Genomic DNA, 20,365 nt, shown 5'->3' with positions numbered 1-20,365 from the left:
CAATTTGACCATGAAGGCCTGATCCACACAGTCTCCTCTGAACAGTTGATTTTGATGTGTCGGTTACTTGAACTCTGAAGCACTTATGAACTTATCCTCTGCAGCAGAGGTAACTCTGGGTCTTCCTTTCCTGTGGCGGTCCTCATGGGAGCAAGGTTCATCATAGCGCTTGATGGGTTTTGCGACTGCACTTGAAGAAACGTTCAAAGTTCTTAATGTTCCGTATTGACTTGACCTTTCATGTCTTAAAGTAATGGACTGTCGTTTCTCTTTGCTTATTTGAGCTGTTGCCATAATATACCACCACCTACATTGTCACAACACAACTGATTGGCTCAAATGCATTAAGAAGGAAAGAAATCACACAAATTAATTTAACAAGGCACACATGTTAATTGAAATGCATTCCAGGTGACTACCTCATGAAGCTGGTTGAGATTTTTTTTTATTTAATTTTTTTATTTCACCTTTATTTAACCAGGTAGGCTAGTTGAGAACAAGTTCTCATTTGCAACTGCGACCTGGCCAAGATAAAGCTTAGCAGTGTGAACAGACAACACAGAGTTACACATGGAGTAAACAATTAACAAGTCAATAACACAGTACAAAAAAGGGGAGTCTATATACATTGTGTGCAAAAGGCATGAGGAGGTAGGCGAATAATTACAATTTTGCAGATTAGCACTGGAGTGATAAATGATCAGATGGTCATGTACAGGTAGAGATACTGGTGTGCAGAAAAGTAAATAAATAAAAACAGTGTGGGGATGAGGTAGGTGAAAAAGGGTGGGCTATTTACCAATAGGCTATGTACAGCTGCAACGATCGGTTAGCTGCTCAGATAGCACATGTTTGAAGTTGGTGAGGGAGATAAGTCTCCAACTTCAGGGATTTTTGCAATTCGTTCCAGTCACAGGCAGCAGAGTACTGGAACGAAAGGCGGCCAAATGAGGTGTTGGCTTTAGGGATGATCAGTGAGATACACCTGCTGGAGCGCGTGCTACGGATGGGTGTTGCCATCGTGACCAGTGAACTGAGATAAGGCGGAGCTTTACCTAGCATGGACTTGTAGATGACCTGGAACCAGTGGGCTTATGCCAAAAGTGTGCAAAAGGTGGCTACTTTGAAGAATGTCTAATATAAAATTTTGATTTCATAGTTTTGATGTCTTCATTATTCTACAATGTAGAAAATAGCAAAGAAACCCTTGTATAAGTAGGTATCTAAACTATCATTTATGTTGGCTGCTGTGTTCATACTCAACATTGTAGTGGATTTTCAGTAAAGTAGAGACAATCCACAAGCTTTTAGGGATTATAAAACAATCCTTTAATGGCATTCATTTGTGGTAATAACATAGAAAGCTCCCATGCACAAAATGGTGCCCCAGTTGTCCCTGGGACACGTTGTGCACTCCTACAGTAGCCATCTTTGTTGTAGGCTCATCATTAAAGAGAAACTGCAAGTCAAAAACCACTTCCTGAGCAAAACAAACGCTAACTATATTCACAAGTTCCTCTCCTTTTTAAGAAGGATACCATCTGCAAGATAAAAATTCAAGTCAAAAATTGTTAGTATCAAACAATAGCTTATTAGGCTATGGATGCATCTGAAACGGAACCCTAAAACCTATATAGTGCACGACCTTTGACCAGGATCCATAGGGCTCTTGTCAAAAGTAGTGCACTATATAAGGAATAGGTTGCCATCCCAAACACCCTACATCTCAGTATTTCATATGTAACATAACGTCCTGTGTTGAAAGCGGTATATAGAACAATGCAAGCTTATTATTGGGCTATATCTGTGTAGGTACTGCAATTCCTCTGTAACAATGTCCTGTGTTGAAAGCCTATACAGGGTTCAGGATGGAGGAGAAGGAGAAAGGGTTGAGCTTGTATCCCGTTCCACTGTAGAACTTATTCTGGAACTCCACCCTGGGAAGAGGAAAAATAGGAATATTAGGGATGGAGAATGGTGTGGCTTGAAGGACGTCACGCTGCTTATTCAGCGACGACCACTTTCTCCTGACATGGCTCGAACCAAGCATCTCTGCTTTGCTAGCACACGTGACTGCCCTCCCGAAGCGCTCACAATTCTGCGACACTTCAGGCTGAGAAGTTTCACATGTCCCCATGTGTGCTGTGCGTGCGTGGGATACAAATCAACTGGTTGTGTTTGTGGGCGTGAGAGATGGTAAACATTGAGGGGCAACAGTTTGGTATGTGAATGACAAAGTGAGGGGCAACAGGGTGTGTGTGACCCACCAGTGCAATCTGAGCGCGTGCAGGAACGCGGACAGCCCCTCCATGACGAGCAGGATGGAGACGGTGAGTGTTGCGAAGAAGGAAAAGATGACGGCTAGAACTACAGATCCCACGTAGCCCTGCCACGACAGGCTGATACGCATCACCATCACCCATAGCACCTCCGACAGCTCTGCAACACACACAACTGGCCGTACTCAAAACTACTGGGAACTCTTGACTTGAGTGAGTTCAAGACAACTGGTAACTGAGAAAAACTAGCTCCGACTGGTAAAAATCATTTTGAACGGTCATCCAACTCGGAAACTGTCATCTTTCTAGAGCGCCGACCTGAAGCTCACTGACATCATGATTTGACCTTGTTTTTTTAAAGAGTTCCCAGTTGTCTTGAAAGCACCATAAGTAGGCTGTCACTTTTCCATTTAGCAAAGAGCATACAAATATGTGGCTCTTTTTTTATATAATCACCAGGTCACACAAATATATATAAATTATTATGTATGTAGAAGAGCTGCTTAAAATGTACACTACTGTCAAAGGTTTGGGGTCACTTAGAAATCTCTTTGTTTTTGAAAGAAAAGCACAAAAAAAATGGCCATTAAAATGACATCAAATTGATCAGAAATGCAGTCTAGACATTGACAACAGTGAAGAGGCAACTCCGGGATGCTGGACTTCTAGGCAGAGTGGCAAATAAAAAAACATCTCAGACTGGCCAATAAAAAGAAAAGATTAAGATTGGCAAAAGAAAACACTCTGGACAGAGGAATCGCCTCTTCACTGTTGACGTTGACACTGGTGTTTTGCGGTTATTATTTAATGAAGCTGCCAGTTGACTTCTGAGAGGTCTGTTTCTCAAACTAGACACTCTAAAGTACTTGTCCTCTAGCTTAGTTGTGCACTGGGGCCTCTCACTCCCCTTTCTATTCTGGTTAGAGCCTGTTTGCGCTGTTCTGTGAAGGGAGTCGTACGAGATCTTCAGTTTCTTGGCAATTTCTCACATGGAATAGCCTTCAATTGTCAGAACAAGAATAGACAGTTTCAGAAGAAAGTTATTTGTTTCTGGCCATTTTGAGACTGTAATCGAACCCACAAATGCTGATGTTCCAGATACTCAACTAGTCTAAAGAAGGCATGTTGTATTGCTTCTTTAATCAGGACAACAGTTTTCAGCTGTACTAACATAATTGCAAAAGGGTTTTCTAAAATGATACACTTGGATTAGCGAACACAACGTGCCATTGGAACACAGAAGTGATGGTTGTTGATAATGGGCCTCTTGTACATATTCCATTTTTAAAAATCTGCCGTTTCCAGCTACAATAGTCATTTACACCATTAACAATGTCTACACTGTATTTCTGATCATTTTGATGTTAATTTATCGGACAACACATTTGCTCTTCTTTCAAAGACAAGGACATTTCTAAGTGACCCCTAACTTTTGAACGGTAGTGAATATAAGTGTACAGTACCAGCCAAAACTTTGGAGCCCTTGACTTTTTCCACATTGTGTTACGTTGCATCCTTATTCTAAAATGGATTAAATAAATCAAAAATCCTCAAACAAAAATGTATGATTTTTTTTAACGTAAGAATTCCACCCCTTTGCTATGATATTTGAAATTGAGCTCAGGTCCAGCCTGTTTCCGTTGATCATCCTTAAGCTGTTTCTACAACTTGGAGTCTCCCTGTGGTAAATTCAAATGATTGGACATGATTTGGAAAGACACACACCTGTCTATATGAGGTCCCATAGTTGACAGTGCATGTCAGAACAAAAACCAAGCCATGAGGTCGAAGGAATTTTCCATAGTGAGCCGAGACAGGATAGTGTCGAGGCACAGATCTGGGGAAGGGTACCAAAACATTTCTGCAGCATTGAAGGTCCCCAAGAAGAAAGTGGCCTACATCATTCCGCCGATTGAGCAATCGGGGGAGAAGGGCCTTGGTCAGGGAGGTGACCAAAGACATAATGGTCATTCTGACAGAGCTCGAGAGTTCATCTGTGGAGATGGGAGAACCTTCCAGAAGGACAACCATCTCTGCAGCACTCCACCAATCAGGCCTTTATGGTAGAGTGGCCAGACAGAAGCCACTCATCGGTTAAAGGCACATGACAGCCCGCTTGGAGTTTGTCAAAAGGCACCTATAGACTTTTAGACCATGAGAAATAAGATTCTCTGGTCTGATGAAGCCAATATTGAACTCTATGGCCTGAATGCCAAGCGGCACGTCTGGAGGAAACCTGGCACCATCCCTACGGTGAAGCATGGTGGTGGCAGCAGCATGCTGTGGAGATGTTTTTCAGCGGCAGGGACTGGGAGACTAGTCAGGATCAAGGTAAAGATGAACGGAGAAAAGTAGAGAGATCCTTGATGAAAACCTGTTAAGACGCTCAGGACCTATGACTGCAGCGAATGTTCACCCGATCGAACATCTCTGGAGAGACCTGAAAATAGCTGTGCCGCAACCTGACAGAGATTGAGAGGATCTGCAGAGCAGAATGGGAGAAACTCCCCAAATACAGGTGTGCCAAGCTTGTAGCATCATACCCAAGAAGACTCGATGCTGTAATCGCTGCCAAAGGTGCTTCAACAAAGTACTGAGTAAAGGGTCTGAATACTTATGTAAATGTGATATTTCATTTTCTTTTGTTTTTAAATCTAAAAACCTGTTTTTGCTTTGTCATTATGGGGTATTGTGTGTAGATGGATGAATAAGGCTGTAACATAACAATATGTGGAAAAAGTCAAGGGGTCTGAATACTTTCCACCTGCACGATCAGTGGGTCAGGAGCTATAGCTATCAGTGGGTAAGTAGTTATGGGATACTTATGTTATATTGGATATTGCATTCAAAATGGCATCCCGATAGCCTTTTTAGTTTTGGACTCAACCAGAACATACTGTATCTCCATGAACTGCAGTGCTATGTTGCCATCGTTCAACATTTGGAGTCAACTTGGGAATAGAATGTGGGCTCTCTTTCGATTGCTTAAAGGTGATAGGAAAAGGGTTTCCTGATAAAAATAAAATAAGTAGTCTTCTCCTTGTCTCCCGCCCTTCATCTATTCTGATTAGGAAGTACTTGACAGGTGAAAGAAAGTCATGTGATGGAAGCTGGATTTAAGGCCAGACCCCCCCCTGCACCGCTCTGATTCAGAGGGGTTGGATTAAATGCATTCAGTTGTCCAACTGACTAGGTATCCCCCCTTTTATCATTAGGCCAGCTTTCACCTGGTCAGTTCTTTCGGATCAGTGCCATGAAGGATGGATTTGAAAGACAATTGAGACGCGTGTAGATAAAGCAGGAGACTTAAGATTTAAGTTTATGTGTGTGTGCGTGTGTGTTATGAGCATGTCACACACAGGCACAAATGTCATTGGCACAATGCGACTGTGTGTGTGTGTGTGTGTGTGTGTGTGTGTGTGTGTGTGTGTGTGTGTGTGTGTGTGTGTGTGTGTGTGTGTGTGTGTGTGTGTGTGTGTGTGTGTGTGTGTGTGTGTGTGTGTGTGTGAGTGAGACTCACGTGCATGTGCGAGGCTGAGGGCCCACAGTCGTAGATAGGAAGCTGTGTTGGAGATGCAGCCCAGACAGTACTCTATAGTGTGGATGGCCTGGTGCATGAACACATCCGCTGTATCAAACTTCTGCAGGGGAGGAGAGAAAGGGTTAAAACCAGAATCCCAAATCAACACTTAGCCCCGGTCCATATTCACGAGACACCAAACAAAAAAAAACCTGGGGGGACTACCTTGTCCAATAAGAAACACTCAACTTTTTCAGTTGAAAAACCTTTTGGTACGGTTTACATTAATCAACAAGACCCAGTTTCCTCAAATGAACCCTCCTACTTTCTACCCCTCCCCCTCCCTCACCTCCTCCTCTCTGGTTCCTCCTTCCTCCAGGTCTCCTTGTAACGCGTTGATGGAGCTGGTGTCCGTCACAAGGGGGCGCCCTTCTCCCTGTCGCACACACACACACACACGACATGTGGCATCTATTACTGGCAATCAGAGGGTTGAGGTCTAGAACCAATGACTCAGTGGGGTAAACAGACTTCATGTCTCAATCACACACACTTAACTGTTCGCATTTGTTATAAATGCTGTCGGACTCCTTCGCTTACAAGCAAAAATGTAGTTATCCACTTCCAATCCCGGTCTCTCTCTCTCTCTCCCTCCCTCTCCCTCCCCCCCTTACCCCTCTTGTGTTGGCTCGTCTCCTGTGGTTGTAGTAGAGATAGAGTGGTTTCCCTAGTAACAGGACAGGCACTGACGCCAGAGCGACCACCACCAGGACCCTCTGGACTATCATCTGGAGGGAGGGAGGAGACAGAAGAGAAACAGACATTCGTTCAAGTTGTCCATTGCTAGAGCTTAATGCAGCTAGGTGGACAGGACAGGTACGATCGCGTGTGTGCGCGCATGTCTGTCTGCCGTCCACGCGTGACGTGTGTGCGCGTCTCACCTGTCCGCGGTAGAGGGGCGGATTATCCTCATTCTCAGTGAACAGGAACATATCTATGAAGTGTATGAGGATGCTGGGGGCCCGGTCGGAGTCCTGGGGGCTGAACGCCACCCACTTCAACAACACCATGAAGACCAGGTAGCCAAACAGACACTGCATGAACAACAGCTCTGGGATCAGTACCAGAAACACACTGCTCAGCTGGTTCAAGTGACTGGAGGGTGTGAGAGAGACAAAGAACATGACTGTGATCAGATGTGTTATTAAGGTCTCCTTGGAAAAGACAGGGTTCATTATAATACGAGGGTTAGAAGATATAGTGGCAAAAGATGTAGACGATATATAAATCACCGTTGATTTGTTACGGTAATGGTTTTAGGGTTGAAGTGTTTGTGTCGGAGTGGAAGTGGAAGTGGAGACCTACATGTAGTTGAAAAAGGACAGGCAGACTCCGAAAGTCATGTGGACGACCCCGATGATGACGGACATCTTCATCTTGTACGAGTTCAGGAACGTCAGGTGGTTGTTGGCCAGCCGCCAGATCTACAGGTCAAAGGTCAGAAAACAGAGCCCAACAGACATTGTTTTGGAATGTGTCGAATTCAAGTATACCGCACACAAGAATGCTTCTTTACGTTTAGTTTGTTTCTCTTTTCATTTCTTGTTGAAACCAGCACAGTACCTAACATATTTGTACGGTTATAGGCCTATGCCTGTAGGTAATCGCCATTGCAGGACAATAAAAGGAAATGGAATTGCGTAATGTTAACGCCATGTTTTCATTTGACTCAGTCCTGAAAAATGTTGATGTGGCATCACCAGAGTCGACTCTCTCCAAAGCAGCATTATGAAAGACCTTGGATACATGTTTCAAGGGGGTTCCCAGTGCCGGCTCATTCAGTATGGAATGAAGACGTCGAACGGGAAAATAGGCCAAACCGATATAGATAAAAAGAGACGGATGGATGTCGTTCAGAGTTAGTTACCGGGTCGATGCCAAACGGATAAGGTCCCTGGAACACTCCGGTCACGTTCGGGTCCAGAGTAAGATACTGGTTCTCCCGCAGAGTCTCATCACTGACACAGAATGGAGAGGACAATGTTAGTGGTGTGTGTGTGTGTGTGCATCTATGTGTGTGTACGCATACATGTGTGTGTGTATCCATTTACGTCCAGTTGTAGTGCTGGAACATAGGTTGTAGGTGCCATCCCGACGGGAAGGGGCTGAGGCCTTTACTGAAACACTCGTTGTAGACGGCTCCGGTGTAGATCGAGAATAGACCCATCAACAAGATCAGATACCGACCACCAAACATCATCTGCCAGATCTGTGAGAGAGTGAGAGAGAGAGAGAGAGAGAGTGAGAGAGAGAGAGTTGCTCTTCAGTTGGATGAGGTCAAGACGGGTACAGTGTGTGGCTGGGCCAGTTGAAACACTTTCATTTCCAGTACTGATTTTACATGAAGACAAACTAGAGACAGGAAACTGGGATGATTGTGTGTTTGGGAAGAGGCTCGAGCTTCAGCTCCAGTCCTCTGGCGCCTGATGGGTGACACACCCTGGAGTCGCCCACCCCTGCATTAGAGGGCTCTCCCCTCCTCCTGTTTACCTTGTTGCTCCCGAGTGGAGCAGCGGTCTAAGGCACTGCATCTCAGTGCTAGAGGCGTCACTACAGACACCTTGGTTCGAATCCAGGCTGTATCACAACCCGGCTGTGATTGAGAGTCCCATAGGGCGGCGCACAATTGGCCCAGCGTCGTCCGGGTTTGGCCGTCATTGTAAATAAGAATTTGTTCTTAACTGACTTGCCTCGTTAAATAAAGGTTACATTTTTTTTTTTATTTTTTATATAAAATAGTCCTGCGTTTCGGGTCTTTCTCCTGTAGTACCATCCACAAGGAGAGTGGTAAGCTGTGTGTACCTCGTTGTCGTTGGTCCTGAGATTGAGGTCTCTCTCCTGCAGCACCATCCAGAGGGCGGCCATGGTCATTAGGAGGCCGTGGCCCACGTCCCCAAACATCACCGCAAACAGGAAGGGGAAGGTGATGATGGTGTACACCGCTACAGACGGAGCCACAGGAGGGACAAACACACAAAACATACACAGAGAGCGAGAATTAGAGTTGACAGAGTTGGTGGAGGACTGTTGAGTTTTCGTGTGTGTGTGTGTGTGTGTGTGTATGTGTATGTGTATGTGTGTGTGTATATACATATATATATATACCTGGGTTGACCTCTCTGTATCTTGCAACACCGTATGCGTCTACGATGCTCTGGAAGCCGGCTGTGAAGGAGTTGGTGTGGAAGAGGGTGGGAGGAGGGGTGCTGGGGTCCGGGAGGCGGTTATAGAATGAGTCCACACCACTACCGTTCTTCCTCTGTGGGAGAGGGAGAGATATTCCTGTTAATGTAATCATAACAGCAACATCTGATTACGCATTCTTATGATGTTTCTACCTGACCAAAAGTCTAATTTCTTTCACCTTGATCATCCCAGTCTATTCTTTCACCTTGATCATCCCTGTCCTCCCTATTCCTCCCATCTCAGAGCAATTTTGATTGGGGTGGGGGCCACATAAAATCTTAACTGGTCATGAGGGGCTGCAGTAAACTTGCGGGTCTGCGTACCCACATCCATACACACACATGTAGTCGACTGATTTGTGCAATCAATCCATCTGTGCAGTTAAACTACACTGAACAAAAAATATAAAAGCAACATGCCACATTTTCAAAGATATTTTTCAAATTATTATATTATTTATTTATTGGTATTTTACCCTCTTTTTTCCTGCCCAATTTCGATCTTCTCTCATCTCTGCAACTCCCCAGTGAGTTTGGGATGCGGAGGTCGAGTCATGCATCCCCCGAAACACCCGCCCGCCAGTCAACACCCGCCCGCCCGCTCTTAACACCCGCCCGCTCAACCCGGAAGTCAGCCGCAACAATGTGTTGGAGGAAACACTGTTCACCTGACGACCGAGGTCAGCCTGCAGGCGCCTGGCCCGTCACAAGGAGTAACTAGAGTGCAATTAGCCAAGTAAAGCCAACCCACCAAAACCCTTCTCTAACCCGGACGACGCTGGATCAATTGTGCGCCGCCCTATGGGACTGCCGATCACGGCCGGTTGTGATACAGCCCGGGAACGAACCAGGGTCTGTAGTGACACCTCTAGCACTGAGATGCAGTGCCTTAGACTGCTGTGTCACTCGGGAGACCAATTTCTACGATTTTACTGAGTTACAGGTCACAGAAGGAAATCAGTCAATTAAAATAATTAAATTACACCCTAATCTATGGATTAGCTATTGATTGTGACATGTGTAATGTTGTCCCACTCCTCTTCAATGGCTGTGCGAAGTTGCTGGATATCGGCAGGAACTGGAACATGCTGCTGTACACGTCAATCCAGAGCATCCCAAACATGCACAATGGGTGACATGTCTGGTGAGTATGCAGGCCATGGACAAAATGGACATTTGCAGCTTCCAGGAATTGTATATACAGTTGAAGTTGGAAGTTTACATAAACTTAGGTTGGAGTCATTAAAACTCGTTTTTCAACCACTCCACAAATTTCTTGTTAACAAACTATAGTTTTGGCAAGTCAGTTAGGCCATCTACTTTGTGTATGACACAAGTCATTTGTCCAACAATTGGTTACAGACAGATTATTTCACTTATAATTCACCGTATCACAATTCCAGTGGGTCAGAAGTTTACATACACTTTATTGTCCCCAGCACAAGATGCACCTGTGTAGTGATCATGCTGTTTCATCAGTTTCGTGATATGCCACACCTATCAGGTGGATGGATTATCTTGGCAAGTAGAAATGCTCACTAACAGGGATGTAAACAAACATTTTTGAGAAATAAGCTTTTTGTGTGTATGGAATCTTTCTGGGATTTTTATTTCAGCTCATGAAACTTGGGACCGACACTTTACATGTTGTGCTGATATTTTTGTTCAGTATACTTAATTCTCTTAACTAAATGCATTATACCAGTAGCCAAGCCAGGCCTGGCCCTCGCCTTTTGGGGGCCCTAAGCGATATTTGGTTTTGCAATTTTGTCATGGGCCAGAGCGAAAATGTTGCAATTTTATAACTCATTTCATGCAATTCCACCCATTCTGCCATGGGACAGAGGACAACATTTTTTTTTACAGCTAATTTTTTGTTTCAAAGCAATTTTCCTGCAATTCGGCACATTTTTAATTGACTTAATATGATATCAATGAGGCCCCCTGGAAGTCAAGGCCTCTGAGCATGTGCCAGGTCAGTACTCATCCATGACTAATTACTACACGTTGATCGCTGGCTAGACTAACTTACCAATCTAAAAATGATGAGCTGACATGAATAATTGAGTGACTGTCAGTGACTGACATAACAAGAGGAAAAACTGCTGATTCACAATCAAATGTAGAAATTGCACCTTGTATATTCTACTATTCTAACTCGTAAATTGAGACCTCGATTGAGTTCTTCAAAGAAATACAAAAAGAAATGTTTTTGGAAATTGATCCGAGGGCTTACAAAAGCTAAAAAAGAGAGAAAGAAAGAGAGAGAGAGAGAGAGAGAGAGAGAAAGCCGCCATTTGCCCATCCCTCCTCTATCTCCTCCCCTCCCTCCTCCGCTCTCACCGTTCCCTCTATCAGGGCGCTCTGCAGCAGTAGCAGTTTCCTGACGGGACACCAGGCCTCGGCGATCAGACACTTGTCAGTGACGGAGGGGCTGCAGAGGTTGAGCACGGCCTGGACGGCCTTACACTTCTGGACCCGCACCTTCCACTGGGGCAGCACGGCCACCGAGCGACACAGCAGCTGCTGCAGGTAGTGTTCCGTCTGGGAGAGGACCTGAGGGAAACCATGGAGGGAAGGAAGGGGTTTAATAAACACAGAATAGATAAGAATCCATACAAATAGAATGAGAACCATTCTAATGATATGGATAGAACACCTTCCACTGGGGCAGAACCTCCTGTCTGGGAGACCTGAACTAAATCATGGCGAAGAGGAAGGGGTTAACAAACCAGGGTGGTGCCATAGGAGTATTTTTTTAAATTTAAACTTTAACTTGGCAAGTCAGTTAAAAAGAAATCCTTATTTACAATGACAGCCTACCCCGGCCAAACCCAGACGGCGCTGGACCAATTATGCGCCGCCCTATGGTACTCCCAAACAGGGCCGGTGGTGATACAGCCTGGAATCGAACCAGGTTCTGTAGTGACACCTCGAGCACTGAGATGCAGTGCCTTAGACCGCTGCGCCACTCGCGAGCCCAAGGTAGAACAGGAGTAGCCTGATATCTACCCAACATCGATGACGACTGACGAAGACACAGAAAACTGAGAGATGATTGTTCCAGCTCAAAATGATCTGCTCGTCTCTGCCCATCTCTCTCTATCGCTCAATCTCGCTCTCTTTTCTTACCGTTTTGATGTCTACTATCCTTCCCTGCAGCCCGTGCAGAATCTTCTCTCTCTCCGTCGTGCCCTCTGGGTAGTCAAATGTGTGGGTGTGGAAACTGAGAGAAGGACAAAAGAAGAAAGAGACGGAGGAAAGAAAGAAAGAGAGACAGGAAGAGAGAGAGAAGGGGTAAGAAAAAAAGGAGACCAAGAATCATTAGATTAGACAATAAATTAGACAAATTCAACATGTAACTGAAAATTGTTAGAAACTTTGGATCTGCTCTCACTAACCAATCACAGATCTTCTTGACTTTCTGTCCAATTTGCTCGCCCCAGAAAGAGATGAGGAAAACTGTCCACTGGACCATCTCACCCTGTGATTGGTCGTAAAAAAATGAAGTAAGAAAGTGGGAGTTAGAAGGGGGGGAAACATAATTTTGCTGATGTGTGTGGAAAGTGAAATATGCCCATTCTTCATAAGGATTCTCCGACATTCTTCCCTTTGCTCGTCCATCTTTATTCCTTATTTCCTGTATTCATCCCTCTACTGTCCACCCTCTCATTTACTACCGTTTCAGGAAGCTCCAGCCTCTCCTCCATCTCCCTGAAGTCGACGATGATGTAACCGCGGCACGCTCGCCATAGCAGCCGCTCAAACGACGGAACCTTCCACGGGTGGACCACGCCAGCCACAAAACTGGGAAGGAGACGGAAGAAGACACGTGAGGGAGAAATACCCGGAAACACTTTATTTGGATAGTCCGCCTGTCTACTGACTATCAGTAACATTTCGACCAACTATCTACTAACCCTAACCCTAGCTCTAACCCTAACCTTGACCCTTATCTTAACCTTGACCTTTATCCTAACCCGTACTCTAACCCTAACTTTAACCCTAAACCTTATTCTTAACCTAACCCTAACCTTAGAAAGCAGTTGCTTATCAACAGATAGTTTATTGATCGTATGACCATCTGTAGAGCATCTACAGATGGAAAATCCGGAATATACAAATAACGTTTGACCAAATATCTTTCATATTTTCTCCTCTTGACACTGGTTGCGTCAAATGGCAACCTATTCACTATACAGTGCCTTGCGAAAGTATTTGGCCCCCTTGAACTTTGCGACCTTTTGCCACATTTCAGGCTTCAAACATAAAGATATAAAACTGTATTTTTTTGTGAAGAATCAACAACAAGTGGGACACAATCATGAAGTGGAACGACATTTATTGGATATTTCAAACTTTTTTAACAAATCAAAAACTGAAAAATTGGGCGTGCAAAATTATTCAGCCCCCTTAAGTTAATACTTTGTAGCTCCACCTTTTGCTGCGATTACAGCTGTAAGTCGCTTGGGGTATGTCTCTGTCAGTTTTGCACATCGAGAGACTGAAATTTTTTCCCATTCCTCCTTGCAAAACAGCTCGAGCTCAGTGAGGTTGGATGGAGAGCATTTGTGAACAGCAGTTTTCAGTTCTTTCCACAGATTCTCGATTGGATTCAGGTCTGGACTTTGACTTGGCCATTCTAACACCTGGATATGTTTATTTTTGAACCATTCCATTGTAGATTTTGCTTTATGTTTTGGATCATTGTCTTGTTGGAAAAAAAATCTCCGTCCCAGTCTCAGGTCTTTTGCAGACTCCATCAGGTTTTCTTCCAGAATGGTCCTGTATTTGGCTCCATCCATCTTCCCATCAATTTTAACCATCTTCCCTGTCCCTGCTGAAGAAAAGCAGGCCCAAACCATGATGCTGCCACCACCATGTTTGACAGTGGGTATGGTGTGTTCAGGGTGATGAGCTGTGTTACTTTTACGCCAACCATAACGTTTTGCATTGTTGCCAAAAAGTTCAATTTTAGTTTCATCTGACCAGAGCACCTTCTTCCACATGTTTGGTGTGTCTCCCAGGTGGCTTGTGGCAAACTTTAAATGACACTTTTTATGGATATCTTTAAGAAATGGCTTTCTTCTTGCCACTCTTCCATAAAGGCCAGATTTGTGCAATATACGACTGATTGTTGTCCTATAGACAGAGTCTCCCACCTCAGCTGTAGATCTCTGCAGTTCATCCAGAGTGATCATGGGCCTCTTGGCTGCATCTCTTATCAGTCTTCTCCTTGTATGAGCTGAAAGTTTAGAGGGACGGCCAGGTCTTGGTAGATTTGCAGTGGTCTGATACTCCTTCCATTTCAACATTATCGCTTGCACAGTGCTCCTTGGGATGTTTAAAGCTTGGGAAATCTTTTTGTATCCAAATCCGGCTTTAAACTTCTTCACAACAGTATCTCGGACCTGCCTGGTGTGTTCCTTGTTGTTCATGATGCTCTCTGCGCTTTTAATGGACCTCTGAGACTATCACAGTGCAGGTGCATTTATACGGAGACTTGATTACACACAGGTGGATTGTATTTGTCATAATTAGTCATTTAGGTCAACATTGGATCATTCAGAGATCCTCACTGAACTTCTGGAGAGAGTTTGCTGCACTGAAAGTAAAGGGGCTGAATAATTTTGCACGCCCAGTTTTTCAGTTTTTGATTTGTTAAAAAAGTTTGAAATATCCAATAAATGTCGTTCCACTTCATGATTGTGTCCCACTTGTTGTTGATTCTTCACAAAAAAATACAGTTTTATATCTTTATGTTTGAAGCCTGAAATGTGGCAAAAGGTCGCAAAGTTCAAGGGGGCCGAATACTTTCGCAAGGCACTGTATAGTGTACTTATTTTGACCGGGGCCCTTAGGGAATAAAAATGCCACTTGGGACGCAGACCACTTTTGCTTATCACATATTCTCTTTTATATATTGCAATGCGAACTCTATTGAGGCTGCTTGTCAAGCCAGTCGGGAAAGTCCATTGGATAGTGTTCTTCCCAAATGGCACCCAGCCCAATTGCCTTTATAGTGCATTACTTTTGACCAGAGCCAGACCACTGCATAGGAAATAGGGTTCTATTTGAGATGCAGCCATTGACAATGAAGTGATTGATATCAGAGGAGGCTGGTGGGAGGAGCTATAGGAGGACAGACTCCTTTGTAACGGCTGGAATGGAAGGAACGGAGTCCAGCGTGGTTTCCATATGTTTGATGTATTTCCATCGATTCCGTCCCAGTCTTTACAACGAGCCCGTCCTCCTATAGCTCCTCCCACCAGCCTCCACTGATTGATATATATATATATTTGTCCGTCTGTCACCTCAGCCTGATGTCTTGTCTGTTGTCCAGTAAGGCAGCAGTCTCCAGAGTAGAGGGAGGATGAGCCTGACAAGAGAGGGAGATAGGAGAAGAGTACAAGGCGCTCAACCAATGAGAGAATAAGTACAACCAAAAATCAAAAGAACATTTGGAAGGAATAGGTGCAACTCTCGCTTAAAATTCATTTATTTATTTATCAAATTCGAGGTAAAATCATGATGTTTTGGCCGTCAATGTCCTTTATCAGAATGAAAGCTTCAGCTAAAGAAATCAACGCTTTTCCATACACATCTGCTGTGTTCATGAGTTCCTCGGAAACTTGGCCCATCCCGTTTGAAAATAACTTCTGAGGTTTACTTGAATCGTTTTTTTGACATTGGAAACTCATAATTCCAAGAGTGTGTGAGTGCAACAATAGCCGACCACAGAGCAGCAGAGAGAACACTGGGATCTGTAGTTCATACCTGTGAGGTGATAAGTGGCCATGCTGGGAGCTGTCGTTCCTACCTGTGAGACAGTGAGAGTGTGTGTCTGGATCAGAACCCCTCTGTATTGGCTGAGCTGGATCAGCTGGTTCATCAGGCAGTCTCTGTTCCTGGACACCTGGACCAATCAGACAGCAGAACAGTATGAATAGCCCAAACAATGAAAGGAATAAAAAAATAACCTGGCGTACAGCTGTATATGGTCCTGTAGAGTCAATTGCAACGTTTCGACTGGAACGATATATTTTCAAAGTAGGAAAGCAATACCCCCTCCTTTCTCAGTACCTCTCCCCTCACTTCCCTCTCCCATTTTCTCCCCCCTCCTAGCTTCTCTTTCTCCCCTCCTCACCTCTCGTAGCTCCCGGGCCAGCCTCTCGCTCTCCTCCTCGATGGCCATGAGTTCTCTGGGCTGGGGGGCGGCGGGCAAGGGGCTGGGGGTGGGGAGAGGACCCGCCAGCGGGGGGAACAGGGACCGAACGATCTCCTGCTCCAGGTACGCTGGGGAGAAAGGGACGAAGAGAAGGAAAGGTGGGGCGGAGAGATGAATGAACGGAGGGGCGATGAACAGAAGGGCGGATGGAGAAGGGAAAGAAGATGTGCAGAAAAGGAGAGTGGAAGAGGGGCGAGGGAGCAAGTGGACATCAGGTGCAGATTATCAAAGAGGAAGTGAGGATATGTAGAGGAGGCTTGATGAATATCCCATATGGGAATGCTCTCTGATCGCATGGTGTGAAGGACAGAGGTCAGAGACTCACTGAAGGTCTTCTCCATCTCCTCACAGCGCCGCACCTCGTTCACAAACTTCCTCTGGAACGAGTTGACATTGGGGTTCAACTGGAGGGGAGGGGAAGAGAAGAAGGAGAAGGAAGAAGAGGAGGAGGAGTTAGAATACTAGAATGGACGTGAGCCTTCTTATGACGGATTAAAAAGTCAGCCATTTTAGTAAGGGAGTTGGTCAACCATAGTTTGCCAGTGCTGTAATAAGATTATTGTGTAAAACAATGAATGTGAATATTATCTGCACTGTATGTTCGCTTGCTAGCCAGCCATACCGTTTTAGAGGAATAATCCCATTATTTTTTCCAGATTAAATGCCAATATCCCAACACTCCATTCAAACAATGCAGTCAATTCACAGCCACACACTGGCTGAAATCAATTGATGATAGGACTTAGACAATTTATGTTATACTACATACCTTACTTTCCCTTTACTGCTTAAGTAGAAGCAGGAAATGCATCACCTATGCATTTAATACCATTCATTCCAATTAGACTGGTTTGGATTTCTCATTGACCCCAATGGCTGCTATTTTCTCCCCAGTCTGGAACTGAGGATTTGTGGCATAGCCCCTCCGGACATTTAATAGGATATCTATGGTATGGACGTTAATTATACATTTATAATACAAGTAAGCTTATTGTCTAATTAGTCTACTATCAGCGTTTACAATAGATGTTCAATACTAAAATGTCAAAGTTAAGAACTCACGTCTCGGAATTCGACCAGTCCTAGCTCTCCAAGCTCGCTGACGCAGTTGTAGGCTGACCCCGATTGGAGAAAGAGCTGCACGAGACACACCTCCTCGCTCCGAAAGAAAGCGCCCATGGCGGCCTGCAGAAATGAGTGTCAAATAAACAATCAACTATAAAAGACATTATAAATGACCTGTTCAAAACTTCCGATAAACTCATTATTGGAAAAAGACAATAGCCTGAGTGTCAATGTTTGGCCTGACGCTGACCAGCGATGGAGTTCGCAAAGAGCACAAACAGATCTGGGACCAGGCTAAAAAAAAGAAAAGGTGTTTCTTCTCAACTTTACCTGTCAGGTTGGTTAAATAACAACGGTAACAAAAATGTCAATAAATAAAAGCTAATATCGACCGTCCGGAGAGGAGTGTAGAGAAAGATGGAGAGTAAGAAGGGATAAGACCAGGCAGGAGGAGTTGTCGCGAGCTACTGAACACAGAAAAGTTCATTTCTCGATATGTGACTCTGGGACAGATGGCCGGACAGTAATTGAGTTAAGATGAGGGGAAGAGAACAGGATACCACCCCATGTGACTGAGAGATGGTAATGAGAGAGAGACTGATGAAATACTACAGTCACTCAAACCTATAATCAAAGTCAGCTGAGGTGTAGCGGGGGCCCTAAAACACACACACACACACAGATGTATGTACTGCAAATAAGAAAAGGAAATCAGAGAGCTGTAGTACACTTTAGTATACATGGAAGTACTATCACTACTAATATAAATAGTAGCTAGTTACCATTTAATTAAATTGTTATAATTAAGTATTCAGACCTACTTAGAGGAAGACATAGCAAGGAGACATGTACAGGCTGTATTCAATAGTGATGGACTCTCACGAGGACTGTGTGCTCTCGTTCGCCATGGCCGACGTGAGTAAGTCGTTTTAGCGCGTAAACCCTCGCAAGGCTGCCGGCCCAGGTGGCATCCCAAGCTTCAGAGCATCTCTCCATATCCCACTCTGTTGTTCCTACTTGCTTCAAAATGTCCGCCATTGTTCCTGTAAACCAAGAAAGCGAATGGCAACTGAACTAAATGACTATCGCCCCGTAGTACTTAGTGCTTTGAGAGGCTAGTCAAGGATCATATCACCTCCACCTTACCCGACACACCCCTAGACCCACTGCAATTCGCATATCAAATACACAAATGATGCAATCGCCATTGCTCTGCACACTGACCTATCCCACCTGGGCAGGAGAAATACTTATGTAAGAATGCTGTTCATCGACTAAAGCTCAGCCTTCAACACCATAGTGCCCCTCCAAGCTCATCACCAAGCTGGAGGCCCTGGGTCCCTGTGCAACTGGGTCCTGGACTTCCTGGCGGTAGGAAACTACACCACCGTCACACTGATCCCCAACACGGGGGCCCCACAGGGGAGTACAGCTCTCTCCTGTGCTCCCTGTCCACCCATGACTGCGTGGCCAACTCGATCATCAAGTTCGCTGACGACACAACAGTGGTAGGCCTGATTACCAACAACGACGAGACAGGAAGCGAGACAGGAGGTGAGACAGGAGGCGAGACAGGAGGCGTGACAGGAGGTGAGACAGGCTTGTGAAAAGAGTTAACTGTTCAGACTGCTGAACAGTCATCAAATGGCTACCTGGAATTTAATTGACCCTTTCTTTCCCATTGACTCTATGCACACTCATATACTTATATTGACACTCCAACCCAGACATACCCATACACACACACACACTTTCACATACGATGCTACTACTCTTTATTAACTATCCTGACTGCCTAGTCACTTTTACCCCTACCTACATGTAGATATTACCTTAACTACATTGTTCCCCTGCACATGGACTCGTACTGTTACTCATTGTATATAGCCGGGTTTATTGTTTATTTGTGTTACTATTTTTTTGTGCTGATTTTCTTACGTTTTAACTCTGCATTGCTGAGAAAGGGTTTGTAAGTAAGCCTTTCACGGTAAAGGCTTATGCGACAAAATACAATTTGATTTGAAATGGTCTATTCAGACAGACAGCTTGGTGAAGGCGACCTCAGGAGGCTGAAGAAATTCGGCTTGGCCCCTAAGACCCTCACTAACTTATACAGATGCACCATTGAGAGCATCCTGTCCGGCTGTATCACCGCCTGGTACGGCAATTGCACCGCTCACAACCGCAGGGCTCTCCAGAGGGTGGGGCATCCAGCCCAACGCATCACCGGGGACGCACTGCCTGCCCTCCTTCCTGGACAACTACAGCACCCGGTGTCACATGAAGGCCAATTTAGATAATCAAGGACCTCAGCCACCCGAGCCACGGCCTGTTCACCCCGCTACAATCTAGAAGGCAGAGACAGTACATCAACGCTGAAACTAGAGCTCTGGAATCCTAGGGGCAGTGATGGGCTAGTTTTAGTTTCATCGAATTCAGCATAGCTAGCTAGGATACGATGCGAGGAGGACACAATTACTCACCACAAGGCAATGTCGCTAACTACTCTCTTTTGGAGTCATGCAACACTGTCCCGAATCGTTGCAGTAGGAGACGCTAAACTGGCTAGCGGCCATCAATCAGCAGCATCAAAACAGCTAGCAGTAACCTAGCTGGTAAAGGCAAGCTAGCCGACGCTGGCTCGCATAGCTGTACACATGCCCGTCAAAAGTAGAGATGGTTGACCATTTCATCGGAACGTCTTCACGTCGTAGGGCGATAACGTTACCTGGACCGAAAAGGAACTTCTGTAAATTACCGTTATCTCGCTCGCTCGCCGGTTAGCAGTCTATTAACTGGGGCATGCTATCCCAGCGTTTCTCCCTCTAGCAGGTGGGGTGGTGCAACGTGCACGATGCAGAGATGTATGTAAACAAAGGGACTACAGTACAGATGACCGTTACGTTAGATGGCTGAAACTATTTGACCCGCCCCCCGTTATTCTGTGTCACACTGTTACACTCACAAACTCACGTCACGTCTCCAACCTGTTTAAAATTCTGGGACAGTGTTGTCACACACACCGGGG

The 20,365-nt window shown here is 45.0% G+C and overlaps 1 protein-coding gene across 2 annotated transcripts; it reads right to left on the bottom strand.

The window, feature by feature from the left end:
* Nucleotides 1–476: 476 nt before the first annotated feature.
* On the bottom strand, nt 477–20,240 carry LOC135507752 (V-type proton ATPase 116 kDa subunit a 3-like). Of its 2 annotated transcripts, none has more exons than XM_064927375.1 (21): nt 19,821–20,240; nt 17,335–17,457; nt 16,598–16,676; nt 16,192–16,340; nt 15,865–15,960; nt 15,359–15,423; nt 12,725–12,851; nt 12,446–12,528; nt 12,177–12,270; nt 11,388–11,600; nt 8,965–9,118; nt 8,662–8,801; nt 7,911–8,068; nt 7,727–7,817; nt 7,165–7,283; nt 6,741–6,954; nt 6,474–6,587; nt 6,149–6,235; nt 5,800–5,920; nt 2,268–2,439; nt 477–1,937 (listed from the first exon to the last, which is right to left on the bottom strand). In XM_064927375.1, the coding sequence occupies exons 2-21, from the start codon at nt 17,449–17,451 to the stop codon at nt 1,853–1,855; spliced, it is 2,478 nt and encodes an 825-aa protein (XP_064783447.1). In that variant the 5' UTR covers nt 17,452–17,457; nt 19,821–20,240; the 3' UTR covers nt 477–1,852. The 2 variants fall into 2 exon arrangements, with proteins under 2 accessions (XP_064783447.1, XP_064783448.1); XM_064927376.1 differs by having other exon boundaries at nt 20,096–20,240.
* Nucleotides 20,241–20,365: the final 125 nt, after the last annotated feature.

Source organism: Oncorhynchus masou, chromosome 21 (assembly GCF_036934945.1).
Source record: "Oncorhynchus masou masou isolate Uvic2021 chromosome 21, UVic_Omas_1.1, whole genome shotgun sequence".
Classification (NCBI taxonomy): Eukaryota; Metazoa; Chordata; class Actinopteri; order Salmoniformes; family Salmonidae; genus Oncorhynchus; species Oncorhynchus masou.
The sequence above is the reverse complement of the archived record's forward strand: the minus strand, read 5'-3'. Positions and strand labels throughout refer to the sequence as shown.

Excerpts from the sequence above, each read along its gene's own strand:
- LOC135507752 (XM_064927375.1), bottom strand. The coding sequence starts at position 17,451 with ATGGGCGCTTTCTTTCGGAGCGAGGAGGTGTGTCTCGTGCAGCTCTTT. Across the intron at positions 15,424-15,864 it reads ACACTCTCACTGTCTCACAG|GCTCATCCTCCCTCTACTCT; the intron begins GTAGGAACGACA and ends CTCTCTTGTCAG. Across the intron at positions 7,284-7,726 it reads ATCCGTTTGGCATCGACCCG|ATCTGGCGGCTGGCCAACAA; the intron begins GTAACTAACTCT and ends TTTGACCTGTAG.